This window comes from Ascaphus truei, chromosome 3, assembly GCF_040206685.1.
Source record: "Ascaphus truei isolate aAscTru1 chromosome 3, aAscTru1.hap1, whole genome shotgun sequence".
Taxonomy (NCBI): domain Eukaryota; kingdom Metazoa; phylum Chordata; class Amphibia; order Anura; family Ascaphidae; genus Ascaphus; species Ascaphus truei.
In genome coordinates this window covers 374,053,718-374,074,870 of record NC_134485.1, presented here as the reverse complement: position 1 = coordinate 374,074,870, position 21,153 = coordinate 374,053,718, and the positions used below count along the sequence as shown (strand labels likewise).

Sequence of the window (21,153 nt, the reverse complement as noted above, 5' to 3'; positions counted from 1 at the left end):
ACAGGTAGCTTGCCCAGAAAGTAATTTGAAGGCAAGATAGGAAAGATTAACTTTGCGCCTAGACTCAAGTGATGACCAATCTAGTTCTTTGAGCAGTTCGCAGTGATGTATGTTGTAGTTGCATTGGAGGACATGGTTCTGCGCCAGAGGACACCCCCAGGTTCCAATCCTGTAAAAAATAAACACATTTGTAGATTTGAGGGGATATGTTGCAGCATTAACATTTGCATGTTCTAAATCAGAAGGTGGGTAGCTTTTATGGGGTTTATTAAAAAAAAGAAATTCCCTTTTTTTAAATAAAAAATATGAAACTATGCTTTTAAATAAAATATTGTTTCCCAGGTTTGTAAAAAAAGAAATTAAAAGAAGTAGAGTTATTCCTGGTTAGTAAATAATAAGTGTCTGCACTCAGCACCCTCTTGTACACCCAACATTTAACCCACTACATGTACCTGATTTCAAGGGGACCTAATTCACGTAAATAAGGCGTCAAAGCTTTCTTAACGGCCTTCTGAAAAGGCTTATGATTTATTATCAGAAATTGAAATACACATTTTTTTTTATATAAATCCTCTTTGCTTTAATAGAGGGAAAGAAAGTAGGTTTCTGGCTTTCTGTACCAGCTTGCACTTTGTTTACTGGATGTGACAAGATTGTGTGGGTCACCCAGGAATTATCTCCTCCTCTACCAAAGAGGCCAGCAACACATTGCACAGCAAAGCCTTGCAGGCCCCTCTCACAGTGCAGGGCTACGACTTATCTAAGAATGAGGCCAATGTTCAGATCTGCTGGTATTCAGCCGGCCCCGCAGCTCTTGTTACTTTTTCCACTCATTGAATGGTAACCCAATCAATGCACAGCACTCTGATTACTTTCATGTAGTCTTGCTTTCTACTTTCTCACTCAGAAGACAATGTCACTGGGCCTCACTCACACGATTCAGTTTTACTCTGTTCTTATTAGCGTTTAGAAGACAAATCCCGTGCGTTTTGAGAGCGCCTCTTCAATAAAAGTTAGACGTGAGGGTTCCCTAGCATCAATGACCTTCTACTTCAACATCAGATGTCCTATGTTACTCTCAGTATCCCTCAGTATGTCACTTATTTTACTGTGATGTATTATTAGTCTCTCTCTCTCTCTCTCTCTCTGCCTCCCTCTCTCTCTCTCTCCTCTCTCTCTCTCTCTGCCTCTCTCTCTGCCTCTACCTCTCTCTCTCTCTCTCTCTCCTCTCTCTGTCTCTCTCTCTCTCTCTCCTCTCTGTCTCTGTCTCTGTCTCTCTCTCTCTCTCTCTCTCTCTCTCTCTCTCTCCTCTCTCTCTCTCTCTCTCTCTCTCTCTGCCTCTCTCTCTCTCTCTGCCTCTCTCTCTGCCTCTCTCTCTCTCTCTGCCTCTCTCTCTCTCTCTGCCTCTCTCTCTCTCTGCCTCTCTCTCTGCCTCTCTACCTCTCTCTGCCTCTCTCTCTCTCTCTGCCTCTCTCTCTCTCTGCCTCTCTTTGCCTCTCTCTCCTCTCTCTCTCTCTCTGCCTCTGCCTCTCTCTCTCTGTCCTCTGCCTCTCTCTCTCTGCCTCTGCCTCTCTCTCTCTGCCTCTCTCTCTCTCTCTCTGCCCCTCTCTTCTCTCTCTCTCTCTCTCTCTCTGCCCTCTCTCTCTCTCTCTCTCTCTCCTCTCTCTCTCTCTCTCTCTCTCTCTCTCTCTGCCCCTCTCTCTCTCTCTCTCTCTCTCTCTCTGCCTCTCTCTCTCTCTCTCTGCCTCTCTCTCTCTCCTGCCTCTCTCTCTCTCCCTGCCTCTCTCTCTCTCTCTGCCTCTCTCTCTCTCTCTGCCTCTCTCTCTCTCTCTGCCTCTCTCTCTCTCTCTGCCTCTCTCTCTCTCTCTGCCTCTCTCTCTCTCTCTGCCTCTCTCTCTCTCTCTGCCTCTCTCTCTCTGCCTCTCTCTCTCTCTGCCTCTCTCTCTCCTCTCTGCCTCTCTCTCTCTCTCTCTCTCTCTCTGCCTCTCCCTCTCTCTCTCTCTCTCTGCCTCTCTCTCTCTCTGCCTCTCTCTCTCTCTCTCTCTCTCTCTGCCTCTCCCTCTCTCTCTCTCTCTCTCTCTGCCTCTCTCTCTCTCTGCCTCTCTCTCTCTCTGCCTCTCTCTCTCTCTGCCTCTCTCTCTCTCTGTCTCTCTTTCTCAAAAAAAAAAAAAAAAGTGTGCGCTTTTGAGATACACTGATCTTTTCTTCCGCCGATGTTACAATGGATAGAGCAAGAGAGGTTTTACTTACATTCCAGGATGCACTGTTTTATCTGTAACTGAAGCCTATCCACCCTGTGCAGTATGCGATTTATGACTTAAGGCAGGGGCGCGCAAACTTATTTGCTGCGTCCCCTCTGCCTGTGCTGGTGCGACACCCCCCCCTTACCTCGCGCAGCGTCATTTGGGTCGTGTGACATCACCCACAGCGTCATTTGACGTCACGTCACCCGCCCCCCAGTTTGCGCACCGCTGACCTAAGGTATTAAATGGTCCCTGAATGTTAGTGATGTGTATGTGTGTAAATATAAATTTATAAAGCGCCCACAGTATATGTAGCACTTTGCAAAAGGTGTGTGGAGTGGGAGTGTATATCAATGGTGTGGGTAGGTGTAGAGATGTAGGAGGGTGTGGCATTACTATTAATGTGTGTACATACTATATGTCCCTATTGTATACAGGGATAGAATTAAATTGTACATTTGTATGTGTAAGAGAAAGCTGTGTGCATTCATATAGCACATTACAGTATGTATAGACATGGCCTTTAGCACTCATGGCAAGAGAGTTCTCTTGTGTCAGGGTAGTGACTCATGAAGCTGCAGTCTCAGTTAGGCCACCGCTAAGTGTCCCGAACAGTTGCATACATTTGTATTCATGCAACCGTCTCTCTTTCGGTGTTCTAAGATTTCCTTTGTGTATGGCCACCTTCAGATTGTCATCTTATGGCCAGTGTCAGATAAATGTGAGCCGGCAGGACTGTCTCTTGTTCGGCGTGTGATGCTTTGGCGATGCAGATTCATTCTCTTGTTTAGCCCCTGTCCCGTCTCACCTATGTAGTAGCAGCCCCCTGAGCATTTTATGCACATGATGAGGTACACGACATTGCTGGAGGAACAGGGGAACCTTCCACTGATTTTTGTACTCCAGATTCCTGTGTGGTATTTGTATTGTGTCTGCTGTGTGGCGCATTGCGCAGGTTTTGCATCTTGCGTCCTGGCATGGTCTTGGCCCGCATGCAGTTGAACTGTGAATACTTTATTCCTCACCATCATTTTCTTGAGATTATGAGGTTGTCTGTATGATAATAAGGGCGTTTCAGGGAAGACCTGTTGCAGTCTTGTATCTTCCTGGAGAATGGGTTGTAGTTCCTGGCGATCTTGCGTAGGGCTTCTAGGTGTGGGTTATATGTGACCAGCAAAGGTACCCTGTCGCTTGTCTCTTTCTGTCTGTATTCAAGGAGATCACTTCTTAGTATTCTGGTGGCTTTGTGGATTTGCTGGTCTACAATTCTGTGGATGTGTGTGTGTGTTAAAATAAATAGATACAGGTGTAGAAGTGATACTAGAAAGTGAGATTGTACATGTCCACCCTTGTGAAATATATTGAAATAAATATCACAGCATAAAATGACAAACAGGCAGTGATCACCTCTGTACCTTATACTGATATCAGAGAACTCAAGAGCTTAGACAAAAGGTTGGTACTGTATTTATTTGCAGTAGGTAACCCACCAAGTGTTTTCCCTTGTTTGAGCAAGATCTGTTTTTACACTGATCCCGTGAACTGCAATCAGATGATATCCTATTTTCAAGTATTAATAATCAGAGTTGCAAGAGGACTCCATTATGGCCCTAACATGTTGTACCTACTACAGTAGGAACCTATTGTAACCTATAGATTATAAACCTGTATCTATAAATGATTAATATTGCTCACTGCCATGCGCTACTGCTGCCCCAGCGCAATGGCCAGGCTTCACTAGGGTGTCTGTGGCAGCAGGGGGCGCCTGAGAACGGTAGGCCGGGGAAGCAGTAGGAAAGCCACGACTCCGCAGCGTACAAGCTGTCAGGGTACAAGTTCTCCTTATGAAGTGACATTTAATATAAAATATGGGATTTCTGATGCAAACGTGAGTTGGGTCTATTTATCAAGGCATAAGTGGGGCAACTCTCGGGCAATAACCGACACCAGATGTATCATGCACAGATCCGATTCATTGTAATAACATGTTTGTTCTTTGAGACACATACTGGCCAACATATGACAAACTCTTTTGACTGAGGTTTTGAAGTAACATGCTGGAGATCTCTTCATCTCCCATTGATTTGCTTTACGTTGAGGTTTTTTCTTTAGGGAATAAGTAACATAATTTTTTCAGTACATGATGACTAGTGCGAGTTGGTGAGTATGTTCATACACCTGGTGCAGTTTGTGGTCTCAGAATTGCTCCAATGTTGCCTTGATGTGACTGCTTTACAGTGAGTGAGGGTGACTCATAGTGAAGGAGACTTGGGCATCTTTGCACACAGGGCTGTTAAAACACTGCTTGGTGGTTCTGGTGGGTATGTACCTGAGGCTAAGAAATGTCAAAAGTTTCAAGCATTGGAGCATAAGTTCCTTGGACCTTCCTTTAGAAAGCATGAAAGCAGTCCCGTCTGATCAGATTTTTTTTTTAAATATTGTTTTGAAATATGAAACTGTAGGTTTCTAAATGAAGTATTGTTTTTCCAGGTTTGTAAATAAATAAAAGTAGTTGTACTCCTAGTTAGTAAATAATAATATAGTGAAAAAATGTGGACTCCGGCAGTAGTTAGCCCAGCAAGTGTATTCCCTTGACTGGGCAAGATATGTTTTTGGATGTCAGATCTGAGACGAATCTGAGTAGGAAGAGGACTCCAGTATGGCTCTAACATGTTGTACTACCCCGCCCCACCCCCCAAAGTTTTTTTTAAATATATTATTGTTACCAAACAACTGGTTGACTTTCTGATCGCCAACTATGTTAAGCGAGAGATGGGAATCGATGTATAAATTAGGTTAGTGCTGTTTTGAGTGAATTCTTGCCTGTGGGTTTGTACAGTTACATTACTGAGGGGAATTACCCTTTCTTCCACCTAACAATTGTAAATACTGTATACATTTCAAGCCCAGAAACTATCAAACTGCTTGAATTATGGATTTTGACTGGTGTCTTCTTCTGCTGACCTCTAACCTGCACTAATAACCAGAAGCACAATCCTCCTTCAAGTTTCTATTTTTGGATCTGAATTAGCTCAGAGGACATTAAAAGTAGAATGAAGTTCAGCAACTGTGGCAGTGCTAGTTGTGTGTTCCTGGGGGTCTCTGTTCTGTAAAATAGAATAAGCTTAACGTTGTTAAAAATATGTAGTTGCACCAAGTACTGTATTATTTTTGAGTGTATCTTAGATGGGAAGTTCCAAATAACTGTAGATAAGTGACAGCAACTGATTAGGTTTGATACCCTACACCTAACCACCATTATATTTCATGGCAAAATATCAGTCAACAATTTCAATAAACATTTGAAACTCGTGATGTATGCACTTGGTATTTTTGATGGGTGTTATTATCACAATGCTGCATTGTTGGGTAGAGCCACTGTACAATACAAGCTATGCCAGACCGTATGAGCTTTCTGAGAACTTTAACTTCTCATAAACATTTGTGGATTTTGTTTGGAACAATAAATAAAGAAAATAGCACGAAAAAAAAATCAAAGAATCTCAGGGAGGTGGGATAAGAAACCGGGACTAGATCGTGCTATCCTTAAAACATGAAGTTGGACAACCGTAATGATATAGCAAACCAGCAGTTTAAATATTATTCTTCTCTTTTACCCTCCAAGGTGATGAAGGGGCGTTATTATAGTAATACGTACTGCTAACATTTGTGCAGTCAGTCTCCAGTATACTTGAACACTTAAACTCCTAGAAGCATGTGATTTGTTTTAAAAGCCTTGAATAGTTTAATCTACCATTTACACGCATTGTTCTAGGTTGCATATGTCCGAAAAAATGAAGGTATCTTTTTCATATCTGACTCATAATTCAGCAACAGCACCACATCACTTATCCCACGGTCCTCCCACTTCATATATACATTATATATACGTTTACTAAGCTGCTCAGAAGTAACCTTTGAGCACAAGACTAAAGAAAAACACCTGCTTATACAAAGGACCTGCCAAACATATGGTAGTTATAGGAAGAAATGGTTATCACACCTTGCTACTTTAACAATACCAAAACATTATTCACAAGCTGGAACCCAAAGGCTACTTATGGCCTCATATTCAATACCCTTTTTTTAATTTTTTTTCAAGAAATTATTTTCAGCAATTTCAGTTAAATGTTTTCTATAATTTATGCAGTTGTGGTTTTCATTTTGTACCTTGAATATGTCAGTTACCTAGTCCTAAAGCAGTGCATCCAGTCCAGGAGTTTCAAATATATTTAGTGAGATTTAAGGGCCAGATCCACAAATCTCTGTTAAGTCACTTAACGTGACGTTAGCCTCACTGTATCTACAAAGGAAAATAAGGTTATGTTTTCTTGTGTAAAGAGCAAAGCGTTGGCTTTAAGGCCGTTAGTGAAGTTGAGATGAAAACCATATGCAAATAAGACATTACCATAACATCCCCTATCCAAAGAAATACTGTAAGGATGGTCATCGTACCTTGGAACGCATCCAGACTCTGAAGGCAGTTTCCCAAAAGTAGAGCTCTACTCACAAGTTTCTTAGTGCAGTATCTTCCATTTATTTAAAGAGCAGTGAAGGATGCAAAGTTTCAGGTCCCATATGGACCTTTTGTGTATCTTGTGTTGGCCACACATTCAGAGTTTTCTCCATCGTTTCCCCAATTTGTTTTCCTAATGACACATCCGGACTCTGAAATAGGGCTTCTGCAGGGACTGGCTGGGTGTAACACCTCAGTTACTTTTCTCTCATCGCTTTCTCAACTTGAGTTCAGGCTCGGAGTAAAGCGGAGACGTACTTAACATCACGTTACTGGAAGATAATGCAACGTTATGCTACAATAATATGACATTAAGTCTATGGTAATGAGTTGTAGAATGGCTGTTGTTTTTGCATTGTATTAGCTTTGAAGATACACATTAACCAGAGGAGCAAATTACATCCATTCCTGTTTACGGTAATGTCACGGTATGTGCCCTGAATTAGCAGAGATTTGTTGATCTAGCCCTAAACGCCTGAATTGGCTGAGGCTATGTGAGATTAATTACACTGAATTAAGGACACTCTCAACATTTTCAACTTTTTACATGCCATATCCTAACTTAAAGGATCAATTCCCACCCGCCCCCCACCCCCCCCCCCCCCACCCCCAATTAAAAAAAAAAATCTGATGCAGGGAGATCCCTATTTGTTGAACTAGGTCCCCAGATCTCAGGACTCCCCCTGTTTCCAAGGTATTGGCAATAAAAAAAAAAAAATCTAATATGAATGGTAGGGTCACCTAACAATCCCAATGGCGTGTGTGGCTTTCTCTGGACTGCCGGAGGTCCTCCCCCCCAAAAAACTAAAACCAACTGCTATTTATTATCTCAGAACCCAGAAGAAGAGAAACCCAATCTCATGAACCACACATTGAGCGCTGCTTTCAGGACCTGGGTGAATTATCATTAAGTGACAAACTTTGCTGCATCCCAGTGCTAACATTTTAGTAGCATTGTTGGATGGCTCCAATGGGACCATCTTCAAGTAACAAAAAAAAAAATATAGGGAGAAGGGCACAACTTGTATCACAACCTGTTTCCACATTATTCCGGAAAGATGTGGGGATGGTGTTGGGAATCAGCACCTTGATGCGATCAAATGTAGAATCTGTTATTGTCCGTTTTTTTTATCAGCTTCCTATTTTCACGCAATGTGTTACTGACACCTATGGCACTCAAGGGGTTAAACTACCTTCCATTAAATGGAATTTTATAACATGTAATGCAAGAAAATATTGATTTTCCCACCACAAACCGATCAGCAGATACTGTATGTTAAAGTGCTACGTAGAATGTTGATCCTCCCATTATGTCATTTACCAGCATAAACGTCAGAGTTGTGTATTGTTGTTCCTTTGTATAAACACAAATGTATACACAGAAGTTAGTAACAAAAAGTCAACATAGCTATAGATAAAGAAATAATAGTTGCATCGCTTATGTTATTATATACTTATTAGATGATTTTAAAGAGGAACTGGAAAAATAACAGAATGCTAAATGTTTGTGAGAATAATTAAGTCGTTTTGCTTTAATGTCAAGTCTGGTGTTTCTCGGTCCTACTCTGGGGAACCGTTGGCCACATAAGGGTTTAGGAATAACCAATAAATTAGCATATGTGAATGCATTTACTTTAGACATGAATCTGTAATGTTGTTTGGTGGTCTCCCAAACCTGAGACAGCTACTGATGCAGCGGCCGTTATTGGAACACATCACAGCGCCGATTTTGAGTTCTCTGCTGTTCCCCACGCAGCATGAACGCGGCCAATCGCCCCAGGCACCCGCGCTTATCGCGGATATTTTGTTTGAATTTCATGGATTCTGTTTTAACGTTTGCAATAAAATGGATGAATTGTAATGTGTACAGTACTGTGCTACTGTGTCCATTTCATGTTTTTAAAAGCCAGAACGCTTAAATTCTGCACTCGCCGCACTCGCATCTTAGTGCGGGAAGGCTGGAATTCATCCCGAGGTTTCAAATCTGGATTCCGATGTACATGACGCGTGAAGTGTTCGAATAACGGCCGCTGCATCAGTAAGGTGGAGAGAGCGTCTGTAAAAATGAAGTTGCGGAACAATAGTTTACAATTTACTAGTTTTCAATAGTGGGCTGTAGTTCTTAGGATGTAAAATGGTGTCAAAATATGGACATATTCTATATGCTAAACTGACACGATATTACTACCAGACTTCAGGTTTGTAGAACCATCACTTTCAAACACTGACCAGTGTTCTATCCAGTACACTATCATTAATGTGGCATTTGGATTATAATTACATATACAGAACAATTCTACACGCTGCAATGTTATAAGACCGGACATGGACATTTTTGCCAGCAGAAAACGTTGCTGAATTCACCCTGCAACGTGTAAAAAAAAAAAAAAGAAGAAAACTGTGGAAACAATTTTGTGTAATCCTTTCATTGTAGGCACATGTCAGACCGACCATTAGAGGAACAAAGATGCATTTGGGTTGGGATGTTAAATATCGCGCACAGTCCCAAAACGAAACTTTGGCTGCACAGGGAGCGAAGTCATTTACACACTTGAAAATAGTGGAAGCGTTCTCATTATCATTAAGATTCCTTTCCTGTTATTTGACTCATTGGCTTTCCTGTGGCAGAGGCAGCCGTGGTGTACTAATGAAAAAATTGTTTCAATAAGTGAAATGATACCACCTGTCCAGGGCACGGATCCCTTCGCATAATTACTGCCTCTGTTTTTGCATGCCACTTCAATTTCCAGCTTTGCAGTTGGGGCTTATTCAATTAACAGGCTATATAAGCAGGATACAAGCAGACTATACAGCTTCCTGACCAAAGCAAAAGCATTCTACTTTTAGTTTTTTTTGTAAGTAGAATGATTTATTTGAAGTTAATTTATTTCTTTATTATATATTTAAAAAAAAAAATTATTTCCTCACTACAGGAGTTGGCTGTAGCCAGATAATTACCACTTTAGGGGCCAGATGTTCGAATCAGGGTTATCTAATGATAACACAGCTCTTGCAGTAGGATAACATATACAGATAATCAAGGCAGACTGGTTAATAATGAAAATAAGATAGAAAAAAATGTTTCCTTACAGTTTAAGACTTGTTTATGAGACTGGGTTATACTTGCTCTTCATTAAAAGAGAACTCAGTATTTTAAGCAAAACCGATCTGAGAACCGATACAAATCTTTGCAAGATTTAAAGAGTGAAAAAGCTATGAAAATAAATTAATATATTATATCACAAACCAAACTATTTGCATAAGAGGATATGAATGCTGTACACTCCCAAAAAAGTACATATATTGTGACTGGAATGTACACATGATCATCTAGTAGAAAATGGAACCCTGAATATAAATGAGACTTCTTTCTTCCAATGAACTGTTAATTCTCACTTTGTCAGCCTTCTGGGCAATGCCCAGTATGTAAGTTTAGGTACGAAGGCCCATTTAACATGCTGTGAAGACTTTTTCCTCATGCCGGATATAGTGAAGCTGAACATTTATTCTCCGGCACAGTGTTGACGGTTTATCAAACTGGAGCAAAAGTCTGCTTAGTTTACGTAGGCACTGCTGTTTATTTTATCACGGAGCAACTTCTTGACTTGGTGTATATGTATTTTTATTTGTGTAACGGGTATTCCCCCACCCAATCGCAGATATAGTGTGAGTGCGGAGAACCTACTGTTACCGGGTGTGGTGCTTTACCTGTTGGGCTCCCAGGAGAGCTGAGCTTCCGCCACGGGGAACCTGGGGCAAGTATATTATGAGTAACCCTGTACTCGGTGCAGCGCCTCCACCTGCGATAGCTCCCACCAGAGGGGGAGTGGTTTCTCGCAGGACAATATATATCACTCAGCACACAGTATGTATAACAACCAATACCTTTACTAGTGTAACCATACTCATGCATAACAATCAACAGATCAACAGGTGTCCCTCTCTAGAGGAGACACTAACTAATGCGTCTCGCAGGACGCTACCCCCTTCACCAGGTGATCCCATCCCATGTCCAGTAACCACATACACAATACGTCTCCCACCCTTTCCTAGTGAGAGGATATGTATGACTGCGCAGTCACTGGTCCCGTGTGAATCTAATAGTATCGTTGGTGCACTTGATGAGGGTTACCTGCCGAGCACTCCAGTGCTCGGGCCTGCAACGGAGCTTCGCAAAGGATCCGATGACGGATGAACACAGGAACTACCGTCCGGGGCGATCCCACCCGGGTGGCCTCTGCAGCAACAACGAAGATCTGCGCCCAACCCTCTGGACGGACGCGCAGTGTCTGCTGAGTCCCTAACTAACACTAATAGTAAGGGGCAGGGTCCCTAACCTGGGGCCTGTCCCTACAACACTCAAACTACTGGGGACTCAGGGCTATCTGGGGCCTAGGGGGCTGCTGGCCTAGTGCAGGGAGTCACTGACTCCTGCACCCTACCTCCTTCCCCTGGCTGCTCCTGGCACTCACTGACTAGCGTGGGCTCAGCACGCGAAATTTATCTATTTAGGTCTCCAGAGCAATCCTTCAGCCCTATTGGCTCCCTAGTGTCACGTGGGGCGCTGCTGAGGCTCATGGGACTTGTAGTCCCTTCCAAGAGCCTTCCCTGGTAGGCTAGCGTTCGCGCGCTTATCACTGCGCATGCGCGACTACTCAGGGCCGCCGGCAAATGCACTGCGCATGCACAACCCCCCAATGGCCGCCGCAACTCCCTAACCTGATCCGCGCATGCGCGACCCCGGCGCACGCAACAACAATGGCGGCCCCGCTAGCTGGGTGCGCCGCCGAGCCTCCTACAGCTCGGATCACTCCCTGCTCCAGCCCCCACCTTTGGGAACAGCCGGCGGGTCCGTCGCTGCCTCGGGCGGCACCCGTGACCGCGCTAACCCAAAGGAAAGGGGTTTCTGGGAGCCGGAGGGCACCGGGGCTACATTTGTTAATGTAACCCCTCTTTACTTTACCTCAGAATATGGAACCTGTCACTGAGGTGGGGGCCTGCGTCCTGCAACTTGGGGTTACATCCTTTTAGTGGGTGGTTCACAGAGTGGGAAGCAGGAGTAATTAGACACAACAAAACTGTAAGGAATTATAACAAACTTTATATTACTTTATCATTTTCAACAGGGATACATACACAGGGCTACCACATAACCACACAGTATTTCTGCAATCCTACTCAAACAAATCACTAACGCTGCGCCTCTGTCTTTATATATTTTACAGTCGCTGCATATTAGTTCACATACCCTGTTGATCAGACATGGTATTTGTACAATAACCTTTCGTTGGAGCGCTGGATTCAAACATGTAGGCTGCTGCTGCTGCTTCTTACAGTTAATGTGAAAACATAACGTGTTCCAATGCAGGGGGATCTCTCTCTTTCCTCTGGCTGTTATATCCTGATATTTCTCCTCTTAGCTGTTGCAGGGCTCCTGAGATATCACTGTACTTTGTAATGGTCAGCAAAATCCACCAGTCTCCTCACTCCATGGATCGGTCAGACCCTTCCAGAGTGTTCTGCAGCAGCCTCACCATATCAAAACAAACTGCAACCCCAGTCCCCCCAGCAATCCCTTTCCAACTGACACCAAAATTTCATTCCACTGGCTAAGCGCTGTCACATTGTCCAGTGGAATGTAATTCTTAAAGGGCCATGTCCTGTGCTGATGGCAGACACAGGGGGTTACATTCCCCCTTGCTGAAATGTTGATTTCCCCATCAACCAGGATAAACCAACAATACACGTATCTAATCTAACAATTAACTCCTCTCTAGGTACATAACATCATAGGTACAGTAGATCCGACACAAACAGTTTTGACAGATAGCATTCTTGTTATCCCAGAATATTCTACATTCCCCAACATCTCCTATTTCCAGAGTCATGGGTACTACCCATCGAACAGTACTAACCATAGGGACCTCAGTTGAAACTCCTGGTAAATCTTAGGTCAGTCTCATGGGGGTCTAGTTTCCCTCTTAGGACATGAGGCTAATGCCGGAGGTATGACGTCTACTTCCCTTTCCACCTTAGGGGACTCATATGGTATCGGTGACTCAGATATTGCGGGCCCTGCATTAGGGAAAGACTCACAGTCATCTATCACGGATTCATCAGGACCTATGGAGGTAAATTCCTCTGCTCTGGGATCCAGTTCAAGAAAAACATTTTTTTTTCTAAATCCTGAGACCCTACTGATTGTATTTGGGGACCCGGTTGAGGAGCAGGCAGTTCTTCCCTGTTCAAAATATTTGCCACGTGCCCTAAAATTCCTTCCCCGGGCTACCCCTCATCTTGTTCGGACTCCTCATCACTGTTTTGCCTACCATGGCTAACTGGATTTGTTAGTAGTTACTGCACGCTGATCCCTAGCTCTCCTAGTAACGAATATTCTTGGTCTCTCCTGCAGCTCTTCAAATCTCCCGTGATCAGCGGGCTCAAATGAAACACTATAACAAACAAAAAACAAAAAAAGAAAAGCGCAAACGAGAGAGCTATCAATAAAAAGATATTGTGTTTTATGTAAAATATACACTTAATACAGACTTGCATGTCATAAGTAAAAAACGGTTCTGTCTCCCTTCCAACAAACTTCAGTTGTTAATTTGTCAGCCAGGTCCAGATATCGGTAAAGGGAACCCCGTTGTCTCGTATGCACTCTGTAGCTAGCAGGGCTAGGAGCAACCAGGGAGAGGGGGGGGGGCGCCCGAGACAGAATACAGTCTCAAACCTAGAGCCCTACATGGGGACAGTAATTGAGGCATCCGCAGCTGTACCCACAACTGCAGCTAATATGCTAGGCGTAGTGCCTTCGAGAGGGATGGGGTAGGGAGAGGGGATGTGAGTTACCAATACTCTTAAGGACCAAGCAGGAGGAAAGTTCAATCTGGACAGCCGCAATTGCAGCAAAAACGCCGGTCACGGTGTCCTCGTGTTGGGTACTGACGTCAGACATCCATCATCACGGCATCCGACGTCGTATGTCACAGAACCGGAAGACTCCAAGCCTCTACGTGTTTTGTGTCATATGACGCTTCATCAGGAGGTCAGTCATTGGCTGTAGGGGAAGATATATATATATATATATATATATCTCCCCTTGCCGCCAATTCATTTAAAAACCAGACAGATAGGTATCCTTCATATACTAACCAATGAATTATACAAATCAACTTAAAACAACCCTATCAATACCTAACAATTCATTTATATAATCAAAATCAATATACATGTGTACAACAAATAAAACCAAGGTGAAAGAAAAAGAAGAAAGACAGAAGCAAATAGCAATTATAAAACCTGTCGGCACAGGTATTCATATGGTTGTTCCAATATATCTTCTAAATGATACCTGTTCAATCAATTCTTAAAATATAAATGCTGCATTTAGGACGGACCTTTTCCTCAGGTGTTCTTACTATAATGTCTCAAAGAACAAAGGTCATAGTGAAATCCCAATCATATTATTTCTCCACATTACTAATTAGATCAGTACCATTTCATAGCTCACAAAATCTTATATTGTTTATTTTATAGCTCAATGTTATATAGTAATTGACTCCATAGGCTATATTTACTAACAACAGGGTCATCATATTTCACACAGCATGTACATATTTGCAACCTCTTATTATTACTTAATTCTATATCATGTAAAATATTGGAATAGGTAATTACTTCAAAAAAGGGATCAGTTCAACCATCTCATTAAGCCCAGTTGGAGATTTTGTTTGGAGAGTATATATATCCAAAACTGCTCTTTTTGTAAGAGTCGCAACCCACTATCTCCTCTCCGGGGGTCCTTTTGGATAATCTCCAACCCTCTAAAGTGTAGACCATCATATCTACCATCATGGTACTCTAAAAAATGTCGGGCTAGATTGTGTATTTTTTTTACCATTTGCATTATGTTTTCTGACATTCTTGATATCATTAATGTGCTCCCCTATTTTAATCTTAAGCGGATGTATTGTTTTTCTCACATATAGTAGGTTGCACGGACAGTTGATCACATAAACCACATAACTGGTGGTACATTTAATAAACTGGTTGATTTTGTACTGTTTCCCAGTCTGGTGATCATTCAAAAAATGGTCCTTAGACATGTACCTGCATATAATACACCTGCCACAACAGTAATTACCAACAGGTTTTGGAAGCCCATCAATGCCTAATTTGATGTTAAATTGGGCACTAGATTTTTTTCAAAGCACTAGGGGCCAGGATCCGCTTGAGGTTCTTGGCTTTCCTAAATGCCACCTGAACTGAAGTACCAGTTGCTTAGTCACCAGGTGCTGCATTTTCTTAGCAACTCTGAACATTACTCCATTCTTAAGCACCAAGTTATCCCATTACCTCACAAGGAGTCAACTCTCGGGGTGCTCCCTGATGATTGCCCGAGGCGACTTCCGGTCCCTCAGAGCTGACCACACCTCTCATTCCTGGGTCTGTCTGCTGCGATCGGGATAGATCTTGTCGGTTTAGTTGGGGTAATCCCTCCATGGTCAACTCTGCAGGGTGAGAGTACACTAAAGGAACTCCAGTGGGAGAGATGCCCAGACGATCAGCCACTCTATTTGGATTCTCTGTGATAATTTGTCTCGGCATTTCTACTTGCTTGCACATTGTGTGCACTCCTGCGGCGGTAATGTTTTTCCAAAGTCCATCCTGGGCTTGAGCGTCCCAGTTAATTCGTGACAATGCGTCCGCATCAATATTTTGTTTCCCAGGTCAGTACTTTAGACTGAAATTGTAAGTGGCCAATGCTGCCAACCACCTGTGTCCAGTGGCATCCAGTTTCGCTGATGTTAGAATATACGTAAGGGGATTGTTGTCTGTGTGCACTACAAATGCTGCTCCATATACAGTAGTCATGTAGTTTGTCCACAACCGCCCATTTCAAAGGCAAAAACTCCAGTTTGTGTACTGGGTAGTTTTTCTCGAACTGCATCAACCCCCGGCTCACAAACGCTACTGGTCTCAGTCCCTCTTGGTGCTCGTTGTACAGCATTACCCCCCAGTCCATCCAAACTGGCGTCTACATTCAGCACATAGAGATTTTGTGGATCTGCAAATGCTAGTACTGGCGTATTCATCAGGCAGGCTTTATGGCTTGGAAAGCCTCCTCGCACTTAGGAGTCCATCTATTCCCAAATGGTTCATTCATTTTGAAATAATCTTGACTCGTGGCCCCCGCAGCCATGCTACGCCCTTTTGGTTGTGGGTAACTCGTTGTCAGCTTTGTCAGCTGTGTCAAGAGTTGGACTACAGCTGAGAAGTTGTTCACGAACCGTCTGTAATACCCGCAGAATCCCAAGAAAGACCGCAGTTCTATTAGCTGCGTAGGCTTTGGCCATAATACAATAGCCTCTAATTTAGAAGGATCGGTGGCCACTCCTTTCTCAGATACGATGTACCCTACATATGTGACAGACGTCCGACAGAACTGACACTTGTCCACTGATAATTTTAGTCTACTGTCACTTAATCGATCTAACACCTTTATCAACCGAGCTTTGTGTTCCTCCAGGGTTTTCCCAAATACTATTATATCATCCAGGTATACCAGCACTTCAGGTAGGTTCATATCTCTCATTACTCATTCCATTATCCTCTGGATGGTAGCTGGAGCCTCTCACACTTCCTGAGGCATCCGCTCAAACTGGTAAAACCCCAACAGGCATATAAAGGCATTCTTCTCTTTGTTGTGTTGACTCATTGGGAATCTGATAATATCCACTCCGAAGATCCAAAACTGAAAACCACTTGCTCCAAGTGAGTCAATTCAATGCGTCTTCTATACGTGGCGTGGTGTACTGATCTGGGGGGGTCCTTTTGTTCAATGTGCGATGGTCAATACACCACCTCACGGCTCCGTTTTTTTTCATGATGAAAAAATAATAATTTATACTGAGTATTCTGCTTTAGTTGTTGGAAACTAGACTACAAAGTAAAATGTGATATCCTGAACACTCCTATATTGTTTTAATTGCAGCTGGGTTTTCTTTTGGATAAAATCATATTGAAATTAATTAAAGAAATTATATAAGGTCAATAGGACACCAGCAGATGTTTCTTCCCCTTGTTTCACTCCAGTGGTGGTGCCAACTTGATTGCAGATTTTCTAGAAATAACATTTTCCTAAATGACAAGTATTTATTTGATCATTACTTATTAACAACCACTTCCAGTCATTAATAATGATAACCCTCCTTAACAAATGTGAGATAACAAAACATCCTTTGATGCTTGACGATGTATTTGGTGTGTGTATGTTTTTTTCCTGTAAGCTTGATCAATTCTGCAACTGAAGTATTCTAGACTAAAGAATATTTGCTTTTATCATTAGCATTACAGATTTTCCTGTACTGTAGAATGGCTTTTCAGCACATGTAAATGTAAGACAGAATACACGTGGAATGGTTATATGCAGGGCTGTAGCTATAGTAGGGGCCGATCGAAACTCGTGAATCTACGGAATATGTTCACTCATAATGGGGCCCTGAATTTTTTTTCGCCCGGGGGCCCGTGCATGTCTACCTACGCCACTGGTTGTATGATTTATCTAAGCATGCTGTTGCTCACTTGATCTTTCTTTCGAACTGCTTAGTGCCCGTGGAGAAAGCTCAGTTCAGAAAACGGATCCAGTGCTATTTCAGAATAATGCAGATAACAATATTGAGTTAGACCTTGGTGATTGTAAGAAAAGCTACTGCAGCTTCAGAATGCAATCACAGTAAGGCATATTCCTTACATACGCTTTTACATTAACTGTAGGATGTGTAGTGCAGGAATGTATGGAATTATGGGTCAGGGACAGGGTACAAGACATTAAAAGAACTGATCCTGCAACACAGAATTTGATATCTCTGCTGCTACATCACTACATCACTACATTGCTAATTCCATTTCTAATTGACAGGCATGTCCTTATTATTAATTTGGGCATGTGTTCTCCTGACAAAGATATATAAACTGTTGCAAAGAGAGTGTGACATTGACTTCCAGGTGAAGCCTAAATGGTAATACAGTATTAAGTAGGTAGTGCTCAAAGGTGTCTTATAGTATAGCACCCAATGTGGCCCAATATGTCTCTAGGCATCATACTTTGTATGGTTTGTTCCAGTATTGTGTAAATCTAAGGGAGAACAATGTGAGTATTGTGCCATATAGTAAAGTATAATTAATATAGTTGACATAAAACAGTGGTTTTCAATCCGATCCTTGTGTATTCTCAGCCAGACCAGGTTTTAAGACATGACTGAAGAACAAGCAAATGCACTCAGTTAATGTTATTTTGAATACATGTAATGTTGAAAAATCACTGGTATAAGAACTGTGTTCTTTACAGAAAGTTCTTTCATATGCACATTGTAGCTTTCTAAATGTGTCCCTTTTTTATCTTTCTTGCAGTTCCCATCTACGTGCCATTTTTAATAGTAGGCTCTGTTTTTGTTGCCTTCATCATCCTGGGTTCCCTCGTAGCCGTTTGCTGCTGCCGCTGCCTGAGACCCAAGCAGGAGCCTCAGCAGAGCCGAGCGCCTGGAGGTAACCGCCTCATGGAGACCATTCCTATGATCTCAAGTGCCAGCACCTCACGAGGTTCTTCCTCCCGTCAATCAAGCACAGCGGCCAGCTCTAGTTCCAGTGCCAATTCTGGTGCGAGAGCACCTCCCACGAGATCCCAGACCAACTGCTGTTTGCCAGAAGGAGCGATGAATAATGTTTATGTAAACATGCCTACCAATTTTTCAGTGTTGAACTGCCAGCAGGCTGCCCAGCTTGTTCCACACCAAGGACAGTACCTTCATCCTCAGTTTGTAGGCTATGCCGTACCTCATGACTCTATACCCATGACTTCTGTCCCACCTTACCTAGATGGACTGCAGAGCGGATACAGGCCAATTCAGTCACCCTATCCTCACAGTAACCCTGAACAGATGATGTACCCAGCAGTGACTGTTTAAATCATACCATCTCCATCTAGTTGGAAATAAAACATTAGATTTTCGGCTGCAGAATGTGAGCTGTGAGTATCTTGGACGCCATGGAAGTCACATAGCGTGTGAGAAAAGCATTGTGTTTCATTGGACTTATAGACTATACACAACTGGCTTGAAAAAAATGTTGAATGGCTATTTTGTACAATGCATGATCCACAATGACAAGAGTCATACTGAATGTGCATATTTTTTTTTAGGTAACTTTTTGCCCAAAAAGCCTGAGCCATTAATCTACTCATTGCTGGAAGGGTCTGCAGTGCTTCAGCAGCGAGTAGGTTTAGTATCCTCTGGGTATCGCAGACATGGTTTCTTCATCAATGCAAGGGCGACAATTTAGGTGCAAGTATCCCTACATGTTCATACTTAACATAGACAATCATGCAGACAATCAAAAGTAGAAATAGTGCAATCATAATGGCTCTTTTTTCTATCTGGAGCCTATTCCAGGCCTGTAACTTTCAAAACATAAACCCTCAACCAAAAGGATTCCAAAAATAATAGATTATATACAATAAAATGAATAAAATATGTGTAATTGATGTGCCATAGTTCATAATCCTCAGGAATTATTCAGAGGGTGAATGTAATTGACAGATCCCAAAATGCTGTGCATTGCTTAGTTTAGTATTTTTATTTTATTTTTTGCTATTGTTTAACTGATTAAACAAGTAGCTATATATATATATCACCCATGTGTTTGCGACTCTTTAAAAATATATTCTAATACCTAAAAAGCTTTAAAGGGTTGTTAAAAAATAATTATATATATATATATATATATATATATATACAGTGTTCGACAAACCTATACATTTGCTCGCCCCGGGCAAGTGGATTTAACATCGTGGCGAGCTCCTATTGGCCCAAGCACACGTTTGGTACTAGGTGGCGAGTAGATTTTTTTGTTCGGTGAGTAGATTTTTTGGTGATTTGTCGACAACTGTATATATATATATATTTGGGGCCCTAGAAGGTTACCAACAACGGCTTCGTCTTTAAAAAAATGAAACCGTTGAATAAAATGTGTAACTGCCAGAAATATGCATTAGTTTCAAAAGATGAAACAGTTACAGGTGTAACTAGCAGAAATAATCATTCATAATACTCCAGACTAATAATTATTTGATGTACAGTATTTGAGAGAATATACATAGTACTTTTTTCATAATACAAGACCTCACTCACAATAATAGCAGGCCTCAGCTAGTTACACTAGGGTACAAAGTAACATGAAGCACAAAGGAATAAAGTGTCCTGACCAAAGTCACACAGGGTTATTATCTCTTGGTCTCATGGGTGCCCTCTCGTGCTTTAACTATAAGGCCATTCCTTCTTTGGGATTTTCCCTACTTCTAAAATTAAAACTGTCAGAAGACTTTTTTTTTCTATTCTAAAAATATCTCCCGATAGATGACGAGCTTGTAAAACGTTGTGAGTTTCTTTCTTTATCCCTTAATTCAAGATGTTGGGAGGCTGATCCACAGTTCTGGAAGAGGTTGGCTTCATTTAAATTAATGGGACTGATATCCTTCCTCGGCACCTGGAATGGGATGCGCAGCATGTTGAGTTAAAGCCTTATTCAATAAAGTCTGAAGATGCCGATTGCACCGTTATCGGTCGAAAACACCGATTTGACTTCAATGGGAGGTTTCGACCGATGATGGACCAAATGACCACTTCAGAGTATATTGAGTTACCCCCTAGTGTGAATAAGCTCCATCTGCATCCGAAGATACACTCCATGGGTTGCACATGCCCTGCTAAGGACACTCTGGTCTACATTTGTCAAATTCAGGGGTAAATCATTTGTATATTGTTTACTGTATAAAAATAATAACTTAAATTTTGAAAGGTCAAAAAATATTTTGCATTTGTGGGAAAATAACTTTGAATTGGAAAAAAAAAGTGCGAAATGTGGTGTTTTTACACGTTTTATAAGTGTAATGTATTATAGTGTAAAAGAAATGTTAATGTTTGCCATAGTTTCTGATATCCCAAAGGGCACTTAAATTAAAGTGCTTCTTACAAGTGAAGAAAAATCTCCATTCTTAATAAATGTTTTACGGTGTGACTTATACCCGGTGTTTTCATAATTTATACGTTGTAACATTTCCATGGTCAGCAAATTTTTTAGAGGGTTCTAATAATCATTATCTAATATCGTTTGGTGATACGACTGATTACCAGTCTTCAAAGTCAAAGGTGAATTGTTACGTTTTGTTTTCTTGCAACGTCACCACAAAGCCATAATTGGTCAAACGGAAAAACGGAAGTTGCTGATTTGCTTGATTTCAGATGACCTAGTGCAGGGGGGTGGTTACAGAGGCCCGGCGCTGAGAGCGCGAGGTCTCTGTAAACATATTTACCCGGCTTCAGTCACGCGTCTCCA

The 21,153-nt window shown here is 42.0% G+C and overlaps 1 protein-coding gene across 1 annotated transcript in view; it reads left to right on the top strand.

Annotated features, from left to right (window-relative positions):
• The window catches only part of SHISA2 (shisa family member 2), a 24,378-nt gene extending 3,539 nt beyond the window's left edge, over positions 1-20,839 (top strand). The window contains exon 2 of the mRNA XM_075592225.1: positions 18,175-20,839. Within this exon, the coding sequence (XP_075448340.1) occupies positions 18,175-18,728 (554 nt within the window). The 3' untranslated portion in view covers positions 18,729-20,839. The remainder of the gene's footprint in view (positions 1-18,174) is intronic.
• The last annotated feature ends 314 nt before the right edge of the window (positions 20,840-21,153 follow it).